This window comes from Dasypus novemcinctus, chromosome 5 (genome assembly GCF_030445035.2).
Source record: "Dasypus novemcinctus isolate mDasNov1 chromosome 5, mDasNov1.1.hap2, whole genome shotgun sequence".
Classification (NCBI taxonomy): Eukaryota; Metazoa; Chordata; class Mammalia; order Cingulata; family Dasypodidae; genus Dasypus; species Dasypus novemcinctus.
The window spans coordinates 144207140-144220284 of record NC_080677.1 but is presented as its reverse complement, the minus strand read 5'-3'; the positions used below and the strand labels follow the sequence as shown (position 1 = coordinate 144220284).

General features: G+C 43.5%; 1 protein-coding gene across 4 annotated transcripts in view; it reads left to right on the top strand.

Annotated features, from left to right (window-relative positions):
* Positions 1–13145, top strand: part of ADARB2 (adenosine deaminase RNA specific B2 (inactive)) — a 627544-nt gene that overhangs the window by 542319 nt on the left and 72080 nt on the right. For all 4 annotated transcript variants that reach the window (XM_058297664.1, XM_058297665.1, XM_058297666.1 and 1 more), the window contains 2 exons: positions 8332–8500; positions 12003–12154. In XM_058297664.1, the coding sequence (XP_058153647.1) occupies positions 8332–8500; positions 12003–12154 (321 nt within the window). The remainder of the gene's footprint in view (positions 1–8331; positions 8501–12002; positions 12155–13145) is intronic.

The window sequence follows — 13145 nt, the reverse complement described above, 5'->3', positions numbered from 1 at the left end:
TTCATGATGTTGAACCTTCCTTTCCAAGAGTGTGGCATGTCTTTCTGTTTGTTCAAGTTCTGTTGGTGTCCTTCAGTAGAGTGTTTAAGTTTTATTCATTATTGTTCTTTCTCATTTCTTGTTAAACTTATTCCTATTTTCTTATTTGCAGCTATTATAAATGAAGTTGATTTGCTTTTATTGTTTCTTACCAGTTGTTTGTATCTATGAAAGCTATTGATTTCTGTATATTACTTGTACCCTGTCACCTTATTAAACTATATGATTGTTTATGGCAGTATTTCAATTGAATCTCCTGAGGTTTCCGCATAGACAATCATATCATGTTCAATCAGTGACTGTGTGATCTATTCCTTTCCAATTATTATACCTCTAATTTCTTTCTCTTATTGTGTTGGCTAATAGCTTCAGTAAATGTTAAATATTGGAGTTATAATCTTGTCTTATTCCTGAGGTTAGTAGAAATACTTCTAGTTTTTCCCAATCAAGCATGCACACCTGAAACTGGAGAAGTGTGTGTGTAATCATGCTGAAAAAATTCGTCTCGTCTATTTTTTTTTTTAGTTTATTTGAAAAATAATAGCATTTTATCAGATACTTTTTCTGTGTCTGTGGATGATTCCATTTTGTATTGTATTGTATTTTTTAATATTAATCAAGGTTTTGCATGTCTGGGAAAAACCCACCTTGTGGTAATGTGCAGTATAGTATTACTCTTTTTCTCTGCTACTTGACAGTTAATATTTTATTTAGAGTTTTTAATTGGTACAAGAGATAACCATCTGTAGTTTTCTTTCCTGTGTAGTCTCAGTAATTTCATTTCACAACAAAAATATAATTTGGAGGTTATCCTTCTCTTTCTATCCTCTGAAACAGTTTAAATAGCCTTGGAATCATCTGTTATTTAGAGATTTGGTCAAATTCTCTCATAAAACTAGCTGGACTTGGTGCATTGATGGGGGAGGTAGTTCTCTGATCTTTATTTTCTAGAAATCGGTATGTTTGTAGATTCTGATATCATGTCTCATGTTGTCCTATTGGATCATATTTTATTTTCAATATCCATTGAATGAGAAAAGAGATGACCAAAAATTACTATGTATTGAATGATGATTTTCCTCAAATTTGCATTTATTGCTTATAACAGCATCATTTGAAGGCTAGTAACACACTGTAGTAGGCCGAGCTGGGGCCCACGCGGTGCATTTCACGGGCTGGTGCACCCATTCCCCAGCTGCTATGATCGCTGGTTGTGAACATGGCATAGCTGTGGGCTTCTCAGGAGAACCGCCCTGGGCCACATGGGAGGCAGAACCTGGAAATGTGGGAGAGCCCACATTTTGACACATGGTACCAAAGCTCAGCATCCTTGCCTCAAGGCAGGATAGTTCTGAGGTGCTCTTCTTGGTGCAGAGCTTTCTACAGAGTTAAAGTGAAACTACCTCTTGACCTAGTTTCCTCTCTGGTCCTATCCTATCCCCCTCATTTTCTTAATTTCTCCAGAAAGTGCTCTCTCAAAGAATCGCTGGCCCAAGGATCCCTCTGCTTCTAGGTAATCTGACCTAAGACTTATTATTGACAGAAAGCACTATTTGTTTTAAAAACAATTTGGCGGGCACATTTGGCCTTGAGGCCCCTTTGCAATGGCCATCCCCCCCGCCCCCGCCCCAGGAGTCATGGTCTCCACATTGGGAACCACAGTTCAGAAGAACGAGAATGTAGGAAATATTGTTTTGCTCTTAACAATAATAAATTCTTGAGCAGTACAGTGAATCCTGTGGTGGAAGATGGACTGTGGTTAACAAAATATGAGAAATTTCTCTCATGAGTTATAACAAGTATATAATATCAATACAAGGTGTTAATAACTGGGTGGATTGGGCAGAAAATGCACCAAATGTAATATATGGGCTATGATTAGTAGTGATGTTTTGACAATACTCTTTCATAGTTTGTAACAAGTGTTTCACAACAATGCAAGGTGTTTGTGGTGGAGTGTTGTATGGGAGCCCTGTATGATGATATGCATGTTTGTTTTGGAAGTTCATGACTTTTATTATATCCTTATTGTGTATGTATGTGTATGTATGAATGAGTAGCATACTTTCTCCCAAATTCTGTGATTATACCAAATACCATTGATTGTACACTTTGGATGAGTTGTATGCTTTATCAATATGTATCTATAAAATTGATTTTTAAAACTCAGTCTTGAATGTGACTGTTCTTCATTTAAAAAATTATATTTTTCAATATTAAATAATACCTAAGCATACATTTTTTTACTTCTTCCTCACTCTCATCTGTATATTAATTTCCAAATGCTATTGATTCATTTTTCATTGTCTTCTTTCCAAATCTCCCTCCCTTCCTTTCCATTCCTACTGGCATCTTCCACATCCTCATTACATAATGTCAAGACTCTTACCTATTTCAGTGGCCTCCCACCTGGCCCCAGCCTTGTCTCTCCTCCCCCTCCAATCCATCTACACAGCACTTATACACAACAATATCATTGTCCTGCTCAAAAAATTCTTTAACAACTCCCCATTGTCTGTTAAATAAAATCTAATACCTTCAGTGTGGCATTCAAGATTCTCTGTAATTAATTTCCACCTGCCTTTTAGGCTTAATCCCCCACTACTTTTCTATGTAAATCTCTCACTGGAACCAAAATAGGCTTTTCATCATACTCCAAAATATGGCCTGTGCCTTCCTATATCCTCACCTCATTCTACCTGAGTGCCTTCCCCACCCCACCCCACGTGCCCACATATCATTCTGTTCATCCTTCAAGACTCATTTCAAATGCCAACTTCTGCCAACTTCCCCCCCCCACTCTTTGTGTGTGTGTATGTGTAGTGGCATTCGAAGTACAGCACTTACATGATATTTATGACACAATGTCTGATTTTATAGATATTTCTGTGTCTATGACATTTCCCTAAGTACATGATAAATTATTTGAAGGATAGGAATATCTCTTAAATATCATTGCATCTCCTATGTTACTTAGCATGGTGCTGGCACATAGGAGGTGGATTAATGAAAAATGAATAAGCAAATAATGCATTTCTTGAGCCACATAATTGTACTAATATGGCAGAGCCTGGCATCAAGCGGAGCTAAGAATTAATGAGGGGTGAAGGGAAAGCGGTTTCTTTTTACTAAAGCTCTAATTTCCACACAATTGAAAGAGGAGAATCAGACCAGTGCCACAAGAGAATCAGTACCAATTCTCAAACAGTTATCTACACCTAAGGTATTTAAAAAATATGCCCAGGACATCTGAATATTGAAAAAACTTAAGAGATAATTGTAAATGCTCTATTCCATCATACTAAACACCAGCCACCAGCTTTAATTAAGCTGAAATCTACAAAATGATTTCAACATCAAAATAGCTCCCTCATTAAAGTTTCTCAACAATCAATGTATCATTTGATAAATACTATGGTAAGAATTTAGCTCCCCTGTGTTCTCCAGGAGTTAAGTGAGCAGAGGCGACTCACGCTCATTCCCTATATAAGTAGACGCTGTTTATAAATGATTGTCAGCCCAACCTCTTGAACCCTTCCCAGCTGGGAGGCTGAGAATTTGCCACAGTTTGCGGGAAACAAAACATTGCCAAGTGAATGACTGAATGACTTCATGGAGATGCGAGAACTTTATGAAAAGCAAAGCAGCTGGGTATTTAGATGCATTTAAAATTTGTTAGTCCTGGTGAAGAAAACACAAGAGCTTTACTTGTGTTTCATTTTTGTTTTTTTTTAAGGCAGAGTAGCTGCTGACTTCGTGACCAAAATTTCTAGAAGTAAATAGGTTCTGCAAAGTATTCAGTCTTTTCCTGAGAGTCTAATGTCAGCCAGATCTTGACAGCTGGGGTAGATGGTGTTTAAACAACATAACCAAGATAGTCAAATGTTTTTTAGGGGCATATAAATGGAGAAAAGAAAATACCACAGAGGTATGAAAGAAGGGTAAGAAGGGTAGTGCAAGAAGTGGTAGCGAGTGCTGAGGGGCAACTTTGCCAGAGGAAAGAAGGAAACTGGACAGATAATAAACCAAACTATTAATACTACAACTGTCAGGTAGCAGGGTGAGAATGAAATATGTGGTTGTCACCTTTCTTTGAGCTCATTCATCTCCTCAAGAGTCTCACCTAACGTATATGGTTGACCAGTCTTCCTTTGACTATAATGTGCAGGCATTTGCCCAAATCCTCCCTTTTCACCCCCATTTCTCATTCTTCCCCCTGGTTTCACTTGCTGCTACTTATTTTTCCTTTCTTTTCCTTCCTATCCCCCTTTTTTATCTTACAAAGAAAGGTTCAAATTGTGTTTGTATATTGGAGTAGGAGGGATATCATTTAGGCTTTAGAACTAAGTTCTTAAGGTAGAAAATTCAAGTTAGAGCAACAAGTGTATATAAAATACTTATCATATGCCCTGCATTGTTTGACACTTGGGGAAATAAAAATTATTAAAAATAAAAGTCACTCTAAATGTGCACTTAATTTGCTTATAATCTATTTAGAGAAATGACACTTGCGTATATTTACTAGTGAACCCAGGAGAGTAGAATATGACTGGCTGCTTAATTGCCAGATATGTACTGACTACAGACAGCACACACACAATCTAGAAGAGAGACAGCAGATGTTTATTAAAACGCATAATAGAGATAATGGTTGCCCCAACGCCATTCTCTTGACTTCCAGTTGCAGCACTTGGAAAATTAAATTTGTTCAGGAAATAAAAGTTGCATAGTAGGGAGCAGGTGTAGCTTAGTGGTTTACCACCTGCTTCACATATACAAGGTCCTGGGTTCAATTCCCCATATCTTTAAAAAAAAAAAAAGTTGCCTGGCAGAAAGCAGACTTGGGTGACTGCAAGGGGCTCAGAATCAGGACAGCCTTACCAGGTGTTTTCTAGAAGAAACTTTCCTGTTCTTTGAAAGTGCCTGGAGCATCCCTTCCAGAGCTGGCTGAGTGTAGGATCCATTTGTCCCTATCTAGGGATTCTACTGGTGCTACCAGTGTGGGAAAAACCTCGGTAGCAGAGGTAGGCAGGGGAGATGGGGAAAAGGGGCAGCAGAGGCTAAAAGGATCCCTTTGCTTTTAAATCAGCAATACTTACTAGATTGCCCCAGGCAATCTAACTAATTTTGTGGATGCTCCATTGAGCCCCTTCTTAGAATATTCTGCGGAAATTCTGGTTCCTAGCTTTAAGGAATTCATAATCTAAATGATGAGAAAATACCAACACACTTAGATCCATAAGCTCCCTTAGAGCAGGAGAAAAGAATAAATTTGAATTGTGCCCTCTTATAGGGTCTCCATAAACAGAGGCAATGGATACTATAATTTAAAGACACTAAGTTTGGGTTTTGCTTTGCTTTTAATTATTGCAGAGAGCATAGTTTTTGTTGAAGAGATTCCTTTGGATATGATTACAATGAAAATTGTCATGTGAAAAATCACGAAACCTCAAATGTCCTTTACATGTTAACATGAATGGATGTAATGGCTACTTTCCTGAGAGTTGATTCTATTGAAGGAAAAGGTGAAAGGCAAATGCCAATAAGAGGGGAGATACATGCAAAGAGTGGGTGAAGAAAAGGGAGTTTCTATACTGTAGCCAATATTGCCCTGTTTTATGGATAGGAACTTAAATCTCAGAGAGATTAAGAAAATTGCCATGATAGTAAATTTGACTTTGAAAGTCTTTCCACTCTTACCCATGTATTCAAGAACATTCAATAATAATAATTTAGGGTACTTTGCAAGTTTATCTAAGGCTGGTCCTGATAAAACTGGATTCTTTCAGTTGGTCAAATATCATGGCCAGAAGCGAACAGATGTTTCCTAACTAGAAATAAAATAAATAACCCCATAGCAGGCATTGCAGAGGTTTTCTAAGCCCTAAGTAAAACTGCTGTAGTTTCATCCCTAAACAAGATGTGGATGGAGAGAAAATGGCAAGGAGGATGCAGGGGGGCTGGTCCCGCCCCTTCTGTGCACCCCACCGACTTGGTAAGGGATTCGAGGCCTCTCCGGAATGAAAAGTGCTGGATAAAATGGACAGCGCTATTACTGGCTACTTATCCCCCATCTGTCCTGTGGCTCTTTCAGGGGAAATAAAAAGGCTTGTGATTTTGAACCAGAAAACTAGGCTCATTTTCATTGTCGTGGTCGATTTGCAATGTGGCTCACTGTTCTTCCGTGTAAATATAAGTTTCTGCAAGTATAAAATCCATAGCATCACCACATCACTCCTAAATCATCGCCCCAGAAATGAGGTTGGGGCAAGGCCAGCGTCCTGTGCACAGCCAGCACTGCATAAAGCATTTCTGCCCGCCAGGCGACTGCTCCCGCCAGAGGCTCTTGAGTATTCTGAGCACAGAGACCTCTCACCTGCCGCTGCCTGCGTTAATCACTGCTCTGAATTTTCACATCGGGGATGCTGGGCGGTGGGTGTCTGGGTAATAACTGATTATAGCTGTCAACAAGGAATTTGGGTTTGCCTGCTGCGTGGGCACTGACCGCTCAGGAGATGCCACTGAACTAGAATAATTTGGGGGAGGAGGCTGTGCCCCACCCAGACCCTCCTCCATCTCCCCAGCAACAATCGGTGAAATGTAATTCTGAAAGGGGGCGTGTTTAGTCAGGCAGGCTGCTGTACTTGGAGTGGAGCTGGGCCCTGCCACTGGATCAATATGCCTTTAACGCCTCTTCAGGGCTGGATGGCAGCAGCCCTCCTGGCCAGAGTTGTGCTTTTTACAAGTGCACTTAGGTACAGATTGCTGTAAGGACATATGATACATTGTGCCTCCAACTCTTCTAAACCACTGAAGCTTGTATTCTACAGATTTAGAGATTTGTTCAGGCTTCAGGGCAAAACCCAGTTAAGGCAAGTAAATCAGAAAAGCAGGTGTCTCTGGGCTGTGCAGGAGTGTGCCCTACGGAGTAAATTACCCAGATCCTGTACAATTCAGAAGGAAGCTTGTTTAGAATTGCAAAGCTCTGAATGAACTAAGCCACCTGGATTCGGCAGGTCACCTGGGCCCTGTGACTCCCTGGGAATTATAAGGGACAGCTGTACCCCTTGGCCTCAGGGGTTTTACATGCAGGAGGGTGAAGCAAATGAACTACTTGTATGTCTCAATGTTTTACCAATATGTTTTTACCAATATCTTGTCTTAAAACCGAGGTTCTTAACCATGGACCCCTCTGCCAAGTCAGATGAAAACCACAGACCTCATACTCAGTCCACACTATACTGTGTATTATTTAATAAATATATCACACCCGCACCAACACATCCCCAGAAGAATGATGTCCCCAGAAGAATGATGTGGGTTTTTTTTAATTTCAATTCTAGCTCATGGTCACCTGCCTTAAAACTTGGATTGTGCCTCAGTGGCAAATACAAACCCATCTAGAAGGAGGGCACAGCCCAGATGCCCACTGGCAACCTTAACCATTTTTATGCGTCCACCCCATTCGTGCACACAACACATTCCTATCAGTGATATCTTTCACATAAGCTCTAATTCTTAACTTGGAGGACATGGGGAGGGTGTCAGAATTTCTGGAGAAGGGATGGTTGTAGAAAGTCCCCAGGTAATTGTGACACAGGATGGCTGAGGGACATTCGTCCTGTCCTTCCCCTTTAGAGTCTCTGCAGCAGACCCTCTGGGGGTTGGCAGACAATGGCTTCCTCTTCCTCCAGGTCTGGGCTTTGGCAGGATGACCCTCGGTCACTTCTTTGTTAGCAGCTTACCACCACTCTGTCTCTATTGCACATCTTTTTTCCCCAGTACTCTACTATCCAAAAAGGGGGCAAATGCAAAATCTTCCATTTCTCATCAGATAAAGAATCACGCATCTCATGCAGCCGTTTGGACCAAACTTAAGGGTGACGGCGTTTATCTTGTTTTTGAGATGTGGCGTTCTCCAAATGAGTGCCTTCAGCCAAATTGCCAGTTCTGGCAAGGAACTAATGAAAGCCACATCACAAACCAGGTGGAGACAAGAACCTTCAAAAAGTGCCTCCCATAATTCGTAAAGAAACCCCCATGAATCAGCACATTTTATTGTTCACTTCAGCTGATAATGTTAGCTGTCTCTTTAAAAGGGAAATTTCAAGGTATGTTTATCTTGGAGAATTAACAAAACTGTCTGGAGTGGGTCTCTCAGTCTAAGGAAGATGAGAGAGAAGATTAAGCCCAAGGGCACAGGGTGAGCCCCTCGCCCAGGGGAAGGTGACAGGGGGCACTGCTGCCCCCGAGCAGTTTTAAACGCCTTTCTCTGTGTCTCTCTTTCCCTAGGCTTGGATGTCAGGCAAGCTCAGGTAATTGCACTCTCCTCAGGCACCAAGTGCATCAATGGCGAGTACATCAACGACCAGGGGCTGGTGGTGAACGACTGCCACGCAGAGATCGTGGCCAGGAGGGCATTTGTTTACTTCCTTTACGCCCAGCTGGAGCTGCACCTAAGGTAAATGCACCACTGATGATGACTTAGCGAGCTTTCTGGGGCAAAAAATAAAACTTCTCTCCCAGACATGCAAATTCATGGCTCTTCATGGTTGATTTTCTGCACCTTGGCTGGTGAGCAGCCAGTATTGGGGAAAAAGGTTACCCACAATCAGCAGAGAATGGGTTTTCCCTTCATCCTGCATTTTTCCTACCTATGAAGAACAGCTAGGAGCCATAAGCTTTTATTCAGACTATTGGCAAGCCTTTAAGTACCGGCAGTGTGGCCACGCAGACTGCTAAAATATTGAAATACCAGACGCCTTCCTTATCATTAGCATTTCTCTCTCCGGTAAGCAAACGCTGTGTTTGCCACAGATGCTTTTCAAGGCACTTGCACATACTCCCACATGCATGCCCACACTTGCCAGATACACATATGAGCACATGCTCATTCCATTTAATAGTACTGCCTAGCAAAACATTTAGGAGCTCACTAAAGGACAACATTTTACTACGAATACAGCGCCCCAGGAATAAAAGCATAAATAGTTAGCACATGTTCTTTCTTCACGAGGTTAAGAATGCCTTCTTAGAAAATAAAGGAAATTATTCTGAAAAAGGGTTCTCAGTCACAGCCATCTCTATTTTATATGCTGTCAACTCTCAATCAAGGTAGCTCTCCAGTTAATTACTCATATTCTAAATACAAAAGAGACTGGAAGAATATCAAACAATAGAATTGGCTAGAGGAGTGCAGAGATGTTCCCAAAAAGAGAGCAGACAAACCAGTTCTGGGTTTAAACAGTGCTTCCTTTACAGTGGGTATAAAGGAAGGCAATATCCTCCCACCCACCAGCTCTCCAGCTATTATTAATTACAGAACTAGCCTTATGTTAAAAGAAAAGAAAAACAAACAGGAAAAAAAAAATCCACTGTCTCTTGGGAGATGAGAACTATTGCGCGCTCTCTCTGAAATCCGTAATTGCATTGATCGAGTGTGTTCCGTTACAGCATTATGTTATTTGGATCAATGTTACCTGCTCCCTGGTAAACTTTCATTTCAGCCATGGAAAAGTGCCAAGTAAAATCGTCATCTTTGCTCCACTTTGGAGAAACTGTGTCTACATCAAGTAGGACCCACATTTCAATATTTCTACCAGGTTCTGTGCCTTCTGACCAGGTTAGCAGTAGGCTCATAGGAGGACTGAAGGCTCAGGACCTCCCTCGCTTCCCTCCTAGTTTCTTGTTTCAGAATTACTCAGACAAGGAAACTTCTTACCCAGTGCATGATTCCTACAAAATCGACCAGGCCACTTCTCATGATCCTGGGCTACGAGACTGGCTGCCGTTTTGATTCTTTCCTCCAAGCCTCAATCCAGGGCGACAGAGTTTAACTTCCCCTGGAGTCATCCTTGGCCAACTAGTCTGTGCCCCCCTGTAACTAGCTCTAAGCATATCTGACAAGTAAGCTAAGTGTGGCTTTAGTGCTCTCTCACCACTTCCGGCTCTTTTCCTTCCTGGGGCAGGGGTCATACTCTTGCTCGTTGCTCCCTTCACACATTCACAAATTTGTTCGGTTTTCTAAGACCTAGTCCTCAGGTCATCTTATTCAAGTGGCTAACTATGGGATTTTAAATGTTGTCTTTCCCCCTCCTCTAAGAGTATTTGCATTTTAATAAGGGTCTTTTCAAATGCAGAGGCCTTTGAGACCCGAAGAAAACCCTCTAATATTGGGATTTCTGGTGTTCCAGCGGCAGGCGGTCCCCTGAGCTAGCGTCTCTCTCCAAAACATATGAAACAGGAGCAGACAAGCAGGTGGATTGGAGCATATGATATCTCAGACGCCCGCCTCGCTTGAACTATTTAGTCATAATAATTTGATTCTGTGGATCTCTCTGCCTGAAACGTTTCTTCCCTGCATCTTCCTAGCCAGCCTTTCCCATCTTATATCCTTTAGAGCGGTGTTCTTCAAATTCACTAATAGAACCTTGGGTGGGGATTTAAGCGAGTGACTCGTTCCTGCCCATTAGCACGTGGCGAAGCCATACAAAGGGAATGAAGACCCAAACAAATGCCGAACAGACTCACAGAAAAGCAGTACCTTAATACACTCAATGAACTTTTATTTGCGCCCCTGAGCAGCGAGCAGGGCCCAATATATTGCCCCCACATTAGTTCCGGGACGCCTGCCAAGGGTGTGGCGGGAGTTGGAGGCGGGGAAACGGAGCTGGAAACCGCTCAAGATGTGGGAAGGACTTCTCCTAAATCTTCAACTGCTCAATTGAAAATGTTCCCAAACACCCTTAGCACAGGTTCGCGTCACAGCCTGCAATTCGGCCAACATTTACCGTGGCCCCGCTGTGGGCCAGGCACCAGGCCGCTGGCGGTGAGGCTTCAAAGACAGACGAGCCCCGGCCGCTGCCCTGCAGGGGGCGGCAGTCTGCGGGGGTTCCAGGAAACCAGCGCCAGCGAAGCCCCGGCCCGCGATCTCCCCGGTGGCTCGAGCGTAACTCCCACCCGAGCCGTGCGCCACGCGGGGGGCAGGCTCCACGCCGTCACCCCCGGAGGCCGAGGGCACATGTGCTTGCAGGGCTCCGTGCGGGAGGAGGCTCGGCAGAAAGGCCTGGAAGGAAGAACGCGTTGGCGGCGTCGGGGCGAGGGAGGGGGCCGCCCGCGCAAGGAGCAAAGGCTCCGAGGCTGAGAGGCCGCCAGGCCGCCTGCGCGGTTTTCCGCGGAGGAAACTTCTGTCCTGCTGCCTGGGCGAGCCCAGGACCCAGCCAGACAGAACCCGTCCCCGGTGGGGCGGAACCGCGGGGAAACAGCGAGGGGCTGGGGAAGCAGGCTGCCGGGGAAGAGCGAGAATCGAATCGAGGAGCGAGGAAATAACAGCCCAGTGTGTTCAGTGCCTGCCGGGGGGCGCCGCCCCCCCACCTCGGGCTGAGGTGGAAGCTCTCAGTCTCATGGCCAGCTGTGGCGGGAAATTTTCAAGGGCAAAAGACCCGTCTCCATCAGAGATTAGGAGGCTTAAGGTTTTTCGAGCATACGCCCGCGGTCACACTCGGATGCAGAAGACTCAGAGCTAGATTCCTTCCGTCTGGCTGAGAAATCCCACCACCCTCATAAAGTCCCTTTTCTTAATGCGTCCACGTTACCCACTGATGCTATATAAAATTAGCCGTCCTCTGGGAGAGGTTCCCATCAAGAACATTTTGTGAATGCACAGGGTTCGAGTTTAATAAATCTGTCAGTGTGGGTTAAAATCGATGGAGAAAACTGTAATACATAAGCCTGAACTGTGAATGCTAAGAAAGGGTGAGGATGACAGAATTTCGGCAGGTTTTGTTTGCTTCCCTTGGTTTCACTGCTCCATGTTTTAGGAGTTTTATGGCAAGGGGGGAAAGTATGGAAGGTGGAGAAGGAAAAGATTGGAGAACTACACAGACAAGACCAAAACATTCACCTACGTGAAAGTGTCTTGTTTGCTTCATAATAAATGACCTGGACCCTCTTTGTAATCATAGCAAACGGCGAGAGGACTCAGAGCGATCAATATTTGTGCGGTTAAAAGAGGGAGGCTACAGGCTGAAAGAAAACATTCTGTTCCATCTCTACGTGAGCACATCCCCCTGTGGAGACGCACGCCTCAACTCTCCCTACGAAATCACAACGGACCGTAAGAGACAACATTTTTACCTTTTCAAAACAACCAGCCAACCCCAGCTCTCCTCTATCTGGTGCCTGGGTTCCAGGCTAACTGCAGTGTGGGGCTAGAACCCGTGTGTGCTGAAAGAGGATTGCTTCCACAGTTACCTGGAGAATGCATGCCTCTAAAAGTCTTAGGCTGAAACGCTAAGATCATAGGGAGAAAAGCAGTTGGAGGTCTAAAATCAGCTATTTTATTGCCATAGTTCTCTACTTCATTTTTAATAGATCAGACAGTCCCTATATCCCAGACTGGAAAATAGAATGAGCGAGAACGTCAATGAGAATTACATGGAACGGCAGCAAGTTCAAACTGGCTTTATTTGCCTGCACGTGCAACTTTGTGGAGAATGAGGTATAGCTTTTCTAACTAAGCCGGGGGAGAATACATAGCTCCCTGGCAAAGGTCTCTCCACAGTGTGAACTAGAAGGTGGAAGTCATATACAAAGTTGCCATTGTTGAACGGCCTTCAAATCGGCCTGCCCTTTAAGGGTTTTTGTCTGAGGAGACAGAAGAGAGCAGCAGAGCAGCACCCACGCCCCCTCCCCCACCCCTTCTCAGGCACCTCTAGCACCAAAAGCAAGTGACACTGTTGGGGGGGTTGGGGGGGTTGGGGGGTGGGACAGAGGTAGAACTCTTCTTAATGTGCATCAGATTAGACCAGGATTTCAGTTTCTCCATGATAAAATAGTGTTGAGGGTTAGCTCCTCCTCCCCTCCATAAATATCATTTAAAAATTCTATTGTTACGTGTGTGTCTGTATAGGCACATATCTATGTATATACACACATGCATACATACACACACACACACACACTGAACACTTTCGGAAGCAGTACTAGGTAAGTCTTCTGCCCTAGGCAATGAATTAAATATATATATGGTGAAAGACCTGGTCCTAATATACATATGTTGAAAAAATCCAGACTTATTCTTGTGCTCAGAAGAAATGCACAGTAGA